This window comes from Engystomops pustulosus, chromosome 3 (assembly GCF_040894005.1).
Source record: "Engystomops pustulosus chromosome 3, aEngPut4.maternal, whole genome shotgun sequence".
NCBI classification, from domain to species: Eukaryota; Metazoa; Chordata; class Amphibia; order Anura; family Leptodactylidae; genus Engystomops; species Engystomops pustulosus.
In genome coordinates, this window is record NC_092413.1 from 178,450,343 (window position 1) to 178,465,458 (window position 15,116).

A 15,116-nucleotide genomic window follows, 5' to 3' on the forward strand; every position below is an offset into this window, starting at 1 on the left:
TTTAGGCAACAGGAGACTGTTTTAGTTTCAGATTTTTAATGACACCACATGAGTTCACTGGTAAGGGGCCGACCAGGGGCCTACTGAAACCTGGAGCCGACCCTGGTATGGACCCTTGGTATAGTGTCGATTAACTAGACCATTATTGATGGTCTATGCAGGGGTAAGGTGATCAGTACTAAATCCTGGCCACCCTGGGGAAGAATGCAAATGGAAAGGTGTTACATTTTCAAATACAAAACAATGAAATAAGAAGTGTAGTGGAAAATCCCTTTAACGGAACAGTAAAAGAGCTGGGGAGGAGGGAACACACAATCATAATCATAATCAATATTATCTACTGAAAAGAGAGGACTGGGCTCAAACCAAGAACGTGACCCATGTGAACACAATGAGACTGCTGTGGATTTGCATTTATGCCTCTATTATCTCTTCAGTGACATCCAGTTTGACATTTCATGGGTAAGTTTTACATTTCTAAATGTTCACTTCACAGGAGGTAAAACCTGTTACTGGAATATCCAATATTTCTTTCAGGCACAAAGTGATCCAGGTTCAGCTGGAGACAGAAGAACATGTCAAGCTTATTAAAAGAATGGACAAGGAATTTCAGGTAAGTAGTCGTACTTATAAATGTACAGAATATTTTATGACATCTGATTTCACAAATATTCTGAGAACATTGAATTTCTACAGCCGAGGGGGTTTAGAGTTTTATTTTCAGGCACTGTTTGATGGGGGCTATGCAATATACGGTAGTTTGGATTCCCTAAATATTGGTGGGGAGTATTTATTATTTTTGACACAAGGTGTTGTTTCTTAGCAGTGTTTCGCACTCTGATTTTATATTGTGGCACAAGGCCTTAAAGGGGTATTCCCATCTCAGCATTCATATTTAATTAAATTAATCAGCCACCTATATACATTTCTTCAATTACCATATATAATCGAGTATAAGCCGACCCGAATATAATCTGAGGCCCCTAATTATGCCACAAACAACTGGGAAAACCTATTGACTCGAGTATAATGCATTGGTCACAGCCCCCCCCCCTTTATATAGCTACCCAGTCCCCTGCTTCCAGTCCCTTGCTCCCAGTATATAGCCAGCCAGCCTCCTGCCCCCAGTAGATTGCCTGTCAGCCCCCAGTATATAGCTAGCTCCTGCCCCAGTATACAGCATCCAGCCCCAGTATTAATCCAGCCAGCACCTAGTTTATAGCCTTCCAGCCCCCAGTATATAGCCAGCCCTCATTATATAGCCAACCTCCTGCCCCAGTATATAGCCTGCCAACAAGCCCCAGTATAAAGTTAGCAAGCCCCCAGTATATAGCCTGCAAGTCCCCAGTATAAAGCCTACCACCCCCCGTATATAGCCTGCAAGTTCCCAGTATATAGCCTACCATCCCCAGTATATAACCAAACAGCCCCCAGTATATAGCCAGCTCCTGCCCCAATATACAGCCAGCCACCGTACATAACTAGCCAGCCCCTAGTATATAGCCTTCCAGACCCCAATATATAGCCAGCCCTCATTATATAGCCAACCAGCCCCAGTGTATAGCCATCCCCCAATATATAGCATGCAAGCCCCAATATATAGCCAACCAGTCCCCAGTATATAGTCAGACAGCCCCAGTATATAGCCTGACAACCAGCCCCAGTATATAGCCAGCCAGCCCTAGTATATAGCTAGCCCCCAGTATATAGCCTACCAGCCCCCAGTATATAGCCTGCCAGCCCCCAGTATGTAGACAGCCAAGCAGCCCCAGTATCCATATCCAGCTAGCTCCCCGTATACAGCCTGCCATTCCCCAGTATATAGCCTGCCAGCCACCAGTATATAGTCTGTCAGCCGAGGTCCACTACTTGATCCAGTCCAGCAGGCAGTAACAAGTCCGTGCAAGCTGACAACACACAGACTATGACGCTTGCCAACATCATAGTCTGTGTGCCGCTAGCGTACTTGAAAATCATACCCAGAGCTGCCTGTGATTGACAGCTTCATTTTAGGATCTTAGGGAGAGCTAGGTGTCAGTTTGAGCTTGTTTTGTGTGCATCTGTGGCTTGAATGATGGACGGCTGAACCAGTCAGTGCTGGGGGCAATGTCCATTACTCCCTTTATATTCTGCATAGTTCCTTCGGAGGGTGCTGGCTACTGCTACTTTTGTTTTTCTGTTTATCCGACTTCAGCTACACTTATCAACCATTCCATTGCTCTCAGATTCTGTACCTTTCTCTGACTTTGTCTGTCTGTCTCTATCTCTTGTGTGTCCCACAGCTTGTGACCCAGCTTTCCCTGTCTCAGATTTGTGTTTGTTTTTGGCTTGTTACCCTTCTGTGTTTTAGTGTTAACACTGGTCTATCTCTGATTTCCTGTTTCCTGTCCGCAGCACCATCCAGCTGCTGCCATACAAAATAAGTCACCTTGCAGCATCACTCAGGGTTCGTTAGTTAAGTTCCTGATAGCAGGTTTGCCCTTGTCAGGGTGGTTTGGCACCGCTTACCCAGTTTGACAGCTTGCTCCAGCTCTGGTTGTGGTTGTGCTGGACAGGTTTGTTACAGTCTCTTTGTGCAATCCAAGGACAACACGTCTACATTTATGGGACATTGGGGTAGATTTACTTACCCAGTCGATTCGCGATCCAGCAGCGCGTTCTCTGTGCTCGATTCGGGTCCGGACAGGATTTATGAAGGCAGTTCCTCCGACGTCCACCAGGTGGCGCTGCTGCGCTGAAGTTCCCCGGAACGCACTGAAATACACCGAGCCAGGCTGAGTGAAGGTAAGTGCAAGCTCCGCGAAACATTTTTTTTTTAAATGCGACGGTTTTTCTGGTTTTTCGTTCAACCACGCCCCCCCCATTTCCGTCGCGTGCATGCCAGCGCCGATGCGCCACAATCTGATCGCGTGCGCCAAAATCCCGGGGCAATTCAGGGGAAATCGGCGCAAATCGGAAATATTCGGGTAACACTTCGGGAAAACGCAAATCGGGCCCTTAGTAAATGACCCCCATTATCTTCACACAGTAAAAAATTTTTTTAATTACATGATAGATGAATTAATACCCCTTTATTATATTTGGAGCACTGTAATGACAATCCACAGGTTTAGAAGTTGGTAGGCTTGCTTTTTGTCAGGAAGAATTGCAGAAGAAGTGTTGGGATTCAAAAGCTGTGCCCAAGTTGAGAGAGAAAATAAAAAATTTACTGAACAGTGTAGTCTGTACTATGTGCAGTTTGCCTGTGTAGTGTGCAGGGGGCGCCAGATTCAGGATTTGTGGGGCACGTTCTTCATGAATCTGGTGCTCCCTGCACTGTCCCAACAGAGTGCAATCCTTTTTTTGGTGCACCTTTAACATGGGGCGTGCAACACATTTCTGTCTTTGTATCTGTCTTTCAGACTTTGTATGATAAATCTGGCACACGTTCTGAGTACCGGAACGCCCCTTGCAGAAATGTGTGGCGCGTACCCATCTTAAATACCTGTGCAAGCAGTTTGCACTTAAAAGAAGGTCCAATGTGCAACAGAAAACTGGTGCAAGGCTCTTTGTAAATGTGCCACACTATGCTGGAAAATATAGATTTTTGGGGCGCCAACACTAAATCACTAAAAAGAAAGGATTCTGGCACCAGAAAAAACATGTACATAGTAAACGACGTCCTTTGTGTCTTTGTAAGCAGCTCCTAGTGCTACAACAGATGCAGCAGTGTTACACTGTTAGCGTTAATTGAAACCTCCGATAACGCTAGCTGCGATGTACAATAGAAATATTCATGAGGGGGTCCGCCAGCCTATGTAGTTGGAGGGGTGGCTTTGAGTGTTGTACGGCGTTTCTAGTGTACATAGTGGGACTGTTGTAGCACTAGGAGCTGCTTACTTTAGGTCTGTTGCACCAACCTTGTACTTTTTTTTCCAGTTTGATTTTTGGCACCCAGATTCATCATCAAGAATAGCACCAAAGATGAATGTGGATCTCCATATTCATGCCAATCACACGGACAACATCCTTCAACGTCTGAAACTGAATAATATTCAATTTGAGTAAGTGCCTTTATTTGTTCAACTTTTGAAGCTCAAGTTGGTATGCATGAGTGTACTGTGTGTGCACCCTATTACCAAGAGATAGTGGTGGGGTCTAAATAATTAGATGAAATACCCAAATCTTATCTGCATTCTATAATAAAGACTTGCAGTGAGTTTTCAGCCACAGCTTGTCCATTCATGCTGCAGGTTTTCCCACCATCCTTCTACCTTTGCAGTGCTAATGAGAAGAGCAGTGTGAGATCCTGGAAGTTATGTCGCAAAAGAACCACACTATTTCAGGCAGTTTTGTGGTGGTGCATTTCAGAAAAGATGGAAACATAGACAAAAGGGTTACTTCTGTATTAAAAAGATGTACAAATACTTACTTTTAGTAAAAAAAAAAAACGAGTACAATGTATACAAGATGTGTGTGCCAGCTGTGATGCCCTGGTGGACAAACTATGCCAGCTTCGACATGGCGTAGTTTTGCGTAGAAACCTGTGCACACAGGAATTCCCTTTGCCGGTGAACTCTTTGCTGTTGGCCACTCCACTTCACCCATGGTGTGAAAGGGGTATAGTCGCATAATGAATTGCAATTTCTTGCAATATGCAAGAATTTGCAAGAGTTTGACCTATGGGAACCCAGCATTAATGTATCTAACACTGAGCACAAAATGGAGAGGAAGAGAGAGTGTTATGTCAGAGTTTCTTAAAGGAAATCAACCACTTGCACACTCGTGTTTGATAAACGCTCTTATTTACATTAACCCCCAAAACAGTGCCAGAGAAAAGGTTATTTTTAATATGTAAATTAGAATCTGACCCCCCAAAGTATTCCACATAGGGTCCGGTGCTCTCTTATCACATAATTATGCACGCCTCTCAGAAGTCTTGACATCAGCCGACTCCCCAGGAAGTCTTGCGCATGCGCCATTGAAAGTGCTATCTCAGGGGAATGGGAGGGAAGAAGCGCATGCAAGTGGACTGCATAATTATGTCATGAGAGAGAAGTGAACACTTTATTTGAGACACCCTGGACACTTAGGTCCCTTCTACACTTGCAAGTGTGATGCGATGAACTCGCATCACACTCGCAACTCATGCTGCCCGGATCGCACGGCCAAAATGCTGCAAACCGGAACGGATCTCAAGATGTTAGTTCTGGTTCCGGTTGCAGCATTCGGGCCGTGCGATCTGGGCAGCACACGTTGCGAGTGTGATGTGAGTTCATCGCATCACACTCGCAAGTGTAGAAGGGGCCTTACTCATAGATCCAGGCACTATAAGTGTGGTAATCTACTTATATTTGTCATCCAGGGCCTCTTTTTTTCTAAAATCTACTTTTAGAATTATGCTAATGAGTCTGATGAGTCTAATGAGATAAAATGCCCTAACTCTCAAAAGTATAGATGAATATTGGTTTTGTTCTGTTCATTTTGAAAGGGGATTCAGATATAACAATTTGTGGTTTCATAATGTTTTTTTAACAGTTATTACGCTTCAATAACAATTTAATAAACAAAGTACATTCCATTCCTTTTAGGAGGCCATATTTTGTCATACAGGAAGCACCTCCTGGTAATGTGCTTCAAAACTCAGACCAGACTCTGAAATCGCTCAATTATTTGTCATGTTCCCCTCCAGTTTCTAAATCATTGTGAAAAAAAAGCATGCGTGTATGTAAAACATGTTTAGATATACTTTGACCTGCACCAGACCGGGACAGGTGTAAGAAAAAAAGTATAACTTTGCTCCTGCTCTCAACTTCAGTGTTTTAGATCCCTTTAGATCATTACACTTACAGTGGAGGCTGAAACAAACTTAACTTTGACAACAATTGTTGCTTAAACCTGTTACTGTCCCTAATTATATCACCTTTCCCTTTCTATTAGGATTTTATTCCATGACCTCCAGACAGGGATTGAAGCACAATTGGACAACCGTAGATTTCACAAGTCTAAGAAGCATAGCTATATGAAGTACAATGATTGGGAAACGGTAACATATTTGTTGATGTTTGCTGTTCTACTTGCCACTCTCATTCCTAATTTACCCATTTTAAATGTTTGCATCAGTTCAGGAAAAAAACATAAAGTTAAAAACATTAGACTCCAAAATAAAAACCATCACAAAGAATAATTATAGACCTTACAGAACTTTTTTGCTTTGAGGGCTACACTGCCACACTGTATTATTAAACAACGTCCTAGATACATCAGAATACAGCACAAAATGCCACCCCAGAAATTATACATACCACAGCGCTAGATCACATGCTCTCGGGTTTGTTCAACATGTTCTCAGAGAGGTAGCAGCCTGCGGAATAAGTTACGTCCCCTAATACAGAGTCATGAGTGGAAAAACCATCCATGCAGTTTGTGCACACGCAGCGATGGACAGTCATATGACATAAACAGACCTGGGATAGACACCAGGTATAGTAAACCTGGGATTCTATAGAAAGACAACATATTAATCCCTATAAAAGATTAGACATTGATAAGGTGATACAAAAAACCATAACACAATAAATAAGTGAATACAACAAAACTCAACAAAGTCATTAATCACAAAATGGAGCATAAATAAATAGTTTGCTTTTATGATTCACAAAGTTTTATGGGCTCTTAAAGTAGCATTTTAATTATTTATCATAGTGTATATCCACAACATTTTTCTACTAAGCAAACTTTAAAATAACAACTAATTACATATTAGCCCATATTCCACGGACCCATTTAAATATGAATTATGCTTATTCCTGGAATACCCCTTTAATACCTTTCTTTTTTGCTTCTAGATTGCTAAATGGATGTCCACGATGGCTGCTAAACATTCAGATCTTGTCAGCCAGCTTAAAATTGGTGAAACCTATGAAGGCCGTCCAATGTATGTTCTAAGGGTGAGGAAACAAAAACATGTTCATTTAACTTTATGGGGGAGATTTATCAGAAGTGTCTGAGGTAAAACTGTTCAAGCTGCCCATTGAAACCAATCAGAGCTCAGCTTTCATTTTATAAACAGCTGTGGGAAAAGGAAAACTGAGCTCTTATTGGTTGCCATGGGCAACTGAAACAATTCTTCTTTTTAAATACTTCTGATATATCTCCTCCTATGAGACTTTATGATAATTTAGAATATTGATATTTAGGACCTATTTAGCACATCTACTAATGATGGTATTCCGTAATGATATAGTAGATGTAGAGCAAAGGAGTAGGTTTTTCATACTCATCAGCAAAGGTATTAAAATAAAAACCTGAGGGCATGACTTACAAATTGCATGTACATATTTATTTTCAATTGCTTATTCAATGATTTGCCCACAAAAAAATGTAATGGAACCTGTTACATGATGGACACAATCTAAAGCTACTGAGATCCAACAATTCTGTTGGGGGGTCTATCACTATCCCAGATGAGACATTGTAGGATGTTTTCGTGTAGGATTCCTAATCTAACCTCTGAAGTGAACATAACCTACAGGAGTATTTTCATTAAAACCAATATGGCATAGCTTGTGTCCTCCCTATCACAAGGGTCACATGACCACCAATGCCACCAGAGTACTGTAAATTAAACACATTGGAGGGATTTATCAGGGTCTGTCCACCAGTTATCAGGGCCTGTGTACCAGTTTTCTGGATTACAAGCCCAGAATCAAGTGCAATTCCGGGCGTACAGCCAGGATTTGTGCCTAGTGAAGGGGGTTGAGTGTGGCGGCAGAGATAGCCACCAGAGAGGTTTCCTACTTAGTGCCTATACACTACCTAGGGGAAGAAGCAATAGCGCAAGATCCGGATTAGAACTGCCCGGCAACATAACTCCCGCCTCAAGCTCCGGCCTCCTGAACTGACCGGTCCTGCGCAGTTGTATGATAAATGCCCTCTATTGAATTTTTGTAGTAAATACTTTTCTATTAATAATAATTCTTTATTTATATAGCGCACACAGATTACACAGCGCTGCACAAAGCATGTCAAATTGGTCCCTGTCCCCATGGGGCTCACAATCTAAACAACCTAACAGTATGTTCTGGAGAGTGGGAGGAAACCGGAGTACCTGGAGGAAATCCATGCAAACACGGAGAGAACATAGAAACTCTTTGCAGATGTTAACCTGGGTGGGATTCAAGCACTGCAAGGCAGAAGTGCTACTCACTTAGCCACCTTGCCAATAACAATGCTACAGGGGTTAATTTCTATAGGGATCGGTTCAACGTAACAGAGACAATATCATCTTTTTTCAATTTATTCCCCTCAGAAATAATTTCATTGTTTTAGGAATATGGATCATTTATTCAATATTTAACCTTTCTCATCAATAGAGCAACAGCCAAGGGACGACTGGGCTCCGTCATCTTTAGCCCACACTTAATGTATAGCTAGCACAGATGCTGTATTATGCATGGAGCTATTATTTAGCGGACATTTCTTTTATCGTGGAAACATTTTAAATTATGCAAAGCTGAGAGCAGGAAAAATCAAGAGATCAATAGCTAAATGATGGTTTTGTATCAATAGTCTAATGATACAAGGAGTCAACACTTGTGCTTTAGATGAATCTTATTTTACTTCATATTTCCTGAAACAAAGGTTCAGATGTGATGATAATAGAAACATATCATGATGTTCTGTACTGTACACTGCTTACCTAGTGTTTCTATTATCCTGGAAGGTTGGGCAGTCCAGTCCTGCAGGGCCGGCTATCTTCATGGACTGCGGTATACACGCCAGAGAATGGATCTCTCCTGCCTTCTGTCAGTGGTTTGTGAGGGAGGTCAGTATTATCAGCAGTAGTGGCTTTATAGTTATATATCCTCCGTTGTTAGGGAAATATCCCCATCTCTGTGATGTGTGGGTCCAAATCATTGTATAGTACAAGCTGCTCAGTGAATCACTCAGACCTTCACATGTTTAAGAGGATTCCAATTTATTTAGGTAGCAGACAGTTTTTTTAGGTTCTTGGGACAAAGGAACCTACTGAGCATGTCCACATTCCAATAGCCTTTACAGGATGTATCTGAAAGATGATCTGTGTACGCGGGGGATGGTACTATGCATAGAGGTCTTTGTATAGATACATGGTAGGAGAACAAAATAAAAAGGGAATTCTATTCCCTCACACCATACAATGATCTGGTGCTTTCCAACTCAATCACCAATCACTATTGCAAATATCACCAAAATATCACAATAGAGAAATAAAGAAGGTGAATGAGAGGCAAGTTTATAACTATGTCACCTCTACATACAGATGCCAAGTGTAACCCGTAGTATAAACAGTAGGACCCCATATAAAAATGTATTAACTCCATCAGGACTTGCTCCGTTTCTGTTTTTTTAAATTAATTCTGTTATTTCCTGCATTCCAGAAGTAATACCATTTTTTATTTTTCCATTTATAGACTAGTCTCAGAGATTGTTATATGGAAAACAATCAGTACTCCTCTATGACGCCAATGTTGGGACAACTTGAGGCGTCCATGGGTCACCGCAGTTTAGCTGTCATGGCTTTGATCTCAGACACCTGCCATGTATGGAAAGGGAACAGTTCAGGTTCCAAATTTGGAACCACATTAATGATGTGCAATAATGTCATGGTGTGTGAAAGGGTTAATAACCAATAGTTTACACATGCACATGGTACATAGAAAGTGTAATGAAACCAATACAGTAAATCGTTAATTCACAGCCCAATAAATTATCCCCTTAGTGGCCAGTCTGTCTTGGGTCCTAATGGCTGTAGTGCAATGAGTTCCAATACAAAGCAATGTAGTAATCCACACTGTAGTGGTAACATTGTGAGCACACAGCTTCTCCAGACCGCCTACATCAATATAGCTCATGGCTGAGCTGGAGGCCACTTTAAGGTGTTACAGCCACCATTGTCACTCTGTGATCACATAAAGAGGTACTGATGGGGAGAGACAGGTAGCCCCTCTCTCAAAAAGGCTTAGATGCTGCATTCAAAGGGGTGAAACATTCCTGATATCGTTCTTTCACCACAGCTTGTTTCAGGATATTCCAAAGATGAAGAAACAAAGAAGCTATTGACAAACCTGAACTTCTATATTCTCCCTGTATTAAACGTTGATGGTTACGTTCATACTTGGACAAAGGTAATAACATCTAGTCATAATTTATGCATAACAGGGCAGTTTCTAGGTAATTTGTTGTTCAGGGCGAATATAAAAAAACACACACCCCCTCCATTTCTAGCACAAGTAGACCCCCCATATATATGTCATGATGCATCTGTATATATATGAAAGACTGACCCCAATGATCACATGCTGTATACCAAAGCATCACCCCTGCAGGATGGGAGCGCTGCACTGATAACTACAGGGAGAAAAAGGAAAGAATCCAAACAATGAATATAGAGAATGACAGCTTAAAACATGATAAAATCAAGTATATAGTAGGTATCTGGCACACTGCCCTCCCTAGTAAATAGGAGGCCAGAACACTACCCCCACTACAGTGTGCAGGAAGTATGAAGGCTAACCTGCACACTGCCCCAGTTTAGAGGTAGCTAGCACACTGCAGCCCCCCTCCCAGTATATAGATATCCAGGACACTGCAGCCCCCAGTATATAGGTAGCCAGCACACTGCAGACCCACCCACAGTATATAGGTAACCAGCACACTGCAGCCCTCCCCCATGTTACATAGCTAGTTATCACACTGCAGCCCCCGTCCCCTAGTACGTAAGTAGCCAGCACACCACAGTCCCCTGTAGTATATAGGTATACAGAACACTGCAGCCCCCCCCCCAGTATATAGATATCCAGGATACTTCAGCCCCCCAATATATACGTAGCCACCACACTGCAGCCCCTCACAGTATATGGGTAGCCATCATACTGCAGCCCTCCAACATATGTAGGTAGCCATCACACTGCAGCCTCCCTCCCCCAGTATATAGGTAGCAAGAACACTGCAGCTGCCCTCAACTATATATATGCAGTCAGCACAACTCAGCCCCATCCACCCAGTATATAGGTAGCCAGCGCACTGCATCCCCTTCAGTATATAGAGAGGCAACACAATGCAGCCCCTTTCTCCCCTACAGTAGATAGGGAGCAGGTACACTGTAGCCACCCCCACAGTATATATCTGTAGCCAGCACACTGCAGACCCCCCACAGGTATACAGGTAGCCATCACACTGCAGCCCCACTCCCCCAGTATATAGGTAGCCAGCACAACTAAGCCCCCCTCCCCAAGTATATAGGTAGCAAGCACACTACACCCCCCCACCCCAGTATATAGGGAGCGAGCAAACTGCAGCTCACCCTGTATAAAGGGAGCCAGCACACTGCAGCCCCCTCCCCAGTATATAGGAATCCAGCACTCTGCGGCCCCCCCCCAGTATATAGGGAGCCAGCACACTGCATCCCCCTCATGATGTCATAATGTTGCCATGGGTGAGAACACAGAGCTGGGTCGCGCTACGGGTGATGCTAGAAGAGGGGAGAAGAGGAGCCGTGGGGAGTGCCAGAAGGAAAATTTATTTTTTAGGGCAGTGGGATGGGCCTGATGCATAATTTATAACACCTACCTGGATTCATAGAAATGTTTTCCATTCTAAATTGAAATATATTTCATAGGATCGTATGTGGAGAAAGTCTCGCTCACCAACGCCAGACTGCAACTGTTTTGGCGCAGATCTCAATAGAAACTTTAACATATCGTGGTGTGGTAAGACATTAATGTACAATCCATGGCGGATTCTATACATTTTCTTCTGTTGATAAATAATAGAGAAATATACAAGAATATATACCAGGGAGACAGGATCACTGATATATCATTGTGTCTGCACCAGTTTTTGCCCTAAAGTTTGCACTAAAAGAAGGTCTTTGGAGCTTGCACATGTATTTATTTAGCATTTGCACCATAATTGCGTTGCAACTGCACTATGTCTGACACTTCTGAAAACTGCGCACCTAAAGGGGCGTTGTGGTGTGTGTTCCTAGTTTGCAATCCTCTATTTGATATCACCCAAAATATTAACAAAGTTTACTCTTGTCTTGTAGATATCGGAGCGTCAGATGAGCCCTGCTCAGAGATATACTGCGGAGAGTCCGCGCAGTCTGAGATCGAAGCACTGAACGTGGCTAACTTTATCCTCAGCAACTTAAAATCAATCAAGTCCTACATCAGTATCCATGCCTACGCACAGATGATACTATACCCTTACTCCTATACCTACGACCTAGCACCCAACACAAAAGAGCTGGCAAGTAAATTGTTAATACAACTGACTGTGATTAAATGACTATGTTAAAGAATTAAAAGCAGGGAATGTATGGACAGTCATTACAATGCTGACATTGGTGTTCAGTACATGGTAGAGCCTCTTTCACACAACCCTGGGTGCAAAACAGGTTGCATGCAGGTCCTGCTACCATTTTGTCTGGTGGACACTGGAAAAGAGCGATCGCACCATGGCCGTGCACAAGAAAAGTCAACTGGGGCTAGTGTAATGCATGCAGATAGCTCACGGACCCTAAATACAGTCATGTGAATGAGGACTAATGATGACATGGGGTCATGTACACTGCCCAAGCCATAATAAGTCCTCCATAGATGTCCATGGGCCTTGTATGTCTGCATTTATTACAAACACATATTAAAGAAAATATAATATAACATTTTCTGTTCTTTTTGGCCAGGATGAAATCTCTAAAGGAGCTGCATCAAAATTATATAGTCTGTATAAAACTGAATATGTCTATGGACCCTCCGCATCCACCATTTGTAAGCATGTTATTTTTGATTACTTATTACTTCTTAAAGGGAACCCGTCACCAGGATTTCATATTTTGCCCTAAGAACAGGTTCTCATAGGCTGTTTAATACTAATTATGAATCTTCTAAATAATAATAATAATAAACATTCTTATTTCCATTAAGTTTTAAAAGTATATAAAATTGTACCTGTCTCCCTGCCAACAGAGAGAAACGAATCATGAGGGCATCTGTGCAAGGCTGCCCGCTCCCTCTTCCTGACTCCCCCCTCCTACTTGAAGACATGAGCTGACCGAGATTTGCTTGCAGTATGGGGTCAGCTCATGTCTGCATGACGGAGAGCAGAGGTGGGAGCAGTAGGGAGCTGCAGAGCTAGGAGAGCAGTCATGATGCAGGGATTCGCAGGCTTGCACAGATACCTCCAATCACATGATCCCCTTTGCTGGCAGCTAATTAGGTAAATATTTATTATTTAAAAAAATTGGTAATTAGTATTAAACAGCCTATGGGAACCTGTCATTAGGTCAAAATGTGAAATCCTGATGACAAGTTCCCTTTAAATATTTAATTTACCACTTTTCCTGGACTTAAAGGAGTTTGACCATGAAAGAAAATTCTCAAATTTCAATCCCCTAAAGATGTTTACTCAATAAAAATCATTTTAACCCCTTGCTTTACAATTTTACTCAGTTTTATTGCTGTTTTAGCTCCTATCACTCTCTAGGCTGGTCAGTGTAAAATTCCAAAGTCTGGGCAGGGACTCTCTAAGCAGACACTTTATGATTCCTCTAAATCTGTGAGCTGAAAATTATGTTTGATTATCAGGGTACATGTTTATCAACACTTTCATTTACCTTCTGAACATTGTACTAGTATGTGACACGTAGAAAGAGAGATGAGACGGATCAGAGATGAGAGATGATGAGATCCATGAGATGGAAAAAAAAACACAATGACACTATCAGCTCTGCTACATCTCATAACATTAACACTAACATATATCAGATCTGCCTCCCTCACCCTCCCTTGGATGAAGACCTTATCTGTCTGTAGCTTGTAGTTTTACTTTCCTTACACTGCCTGCCGGCAGGAAGTCTGCCGGCAGGCAGAGAGGAGCTCAGCTCAGTCCCAGACAGGAGAACAATGTGTCTTCCTGACCCTAAAGGAAAATTAACAGGCGGATACCAGGGCAACTGAAATTGTGTACTCCAGGACTGAGAGAGATAGGTTGTACATCTGTGAAATGCTGTGTTTTTGTCAAACAGTGAATTAGAGAATGTGTTATTTCCTTATCCTGAGTATATTTAAGAATCTTGTCTTCGTGGAAATACCCCTTTAATAATTGTGTGCAGAGTATAAGTAATTGTTGTCTTTCATTCAAAAAATGTTGGCACACAATATTCATGACATAAACGTAGTACCTAACTCTGCCCAAACACCAATGTTTTCATACAAAGTATTTTACAGTTTAACTAACATGTTAATATTTAGCAAAGAAAAAGGTAAATTTAAAATCAAATAAAAAAACATATCATAATATGGTTATACTGTGTCAGGTAATATCATAATTAAAACATTACATTGCATCTAATAGATCCCACTTCCGGATCCTCTGATGACTGGGCCTACTCACAAGGAATCCAGTACTCCTTTACCCTTGAACTCCGGGATACGGGTGATTACGGCTTTCTCCTTCCCGAGAAACAGATAAAAGCAACCTGCAAAGAAACAACAGCAGCCATAATATACATCGCCAATTATGTTCTCTCTCATTCTACCTAACAAGTCTTCTCACATACTCCCTATTATTCACTGTTCATAAATCAAAAATAAGAATAAACAACTTACTGCATCATTTTTGTGACTTATCAATGAATTTTTGTGATTTATTATTGGGAGACTTTATTAACAGGGATAAATGGGGTATACACAGGTAATAATTTGTATGGATTGTGCTGGTGACTTATAGTTTAACCAGGAATTTGACAACAAGCACAAATTTGACAAAGTCAAAAAGATGTAATAATTGTATAAAATCTAATAAATAAAGCTGTGACCGCTCTGTAATTACAGTGAAGGGTCCCATGTTCTTAAAAATGGCAAAGCATAGAAAGATGGTACAATCCCTTTAAATGTGGCTCCAATGTGGATGAATTAACCAGAAAGGATGTTATAGTTTACTTTATGTACTTTTACAAAATAACCTCTTTATATGGTATCACATGTGTTATAGCTCTATATCAGTGATGGCTAACCTATGGCACTGGTGCCAGAGGTGGCACTCGGAGCCCTTTCTGTGGGCACTCAGGCCATCACCAGAGATGACTACAG

At 41.9% G+C, this 15,116-nt stretch overlaps 1 protein-coding gene across 1 annotated transcript; it reads left to right on the forward strand.

The window, feature by feature from the left end:
- The first annotated feature begins 322 nt into the window (after positions 1 to 322).
- LOC140122338 (carboxypeptidase B-like) lies at positions 323 to 14,640 on the forward strand. The gene is made up of 11 exons (XM_072143093.1): positions 323 to 462; positions 538 to 613; positions 3,919 to 4,043; positions 5,920 to 6,025; positions 6,828 to 6,929; positions 8,705 to 8,806; positions 10,038 to 10,148; positions 11,642 to 11,732; positions 12,071 to 12,273; positions 12,710 to 12,794; positions 14,380 to 14,640. The coding sequence occupies exons 1-11, from the start codon at positions 392 to 394 to the stop codon at positions 14,565 to 14,567; spliced, it is 1,260 nt and encodes a 419-aa protein (XP_071999194.1). The 5' UTR covers positions 323 to 391; the 3' UTR covers positions 14,568 to 14,640.
- The last annotated feature ends 476 nt before the right edge of the window (positions 14,641 to 15,116 follow it).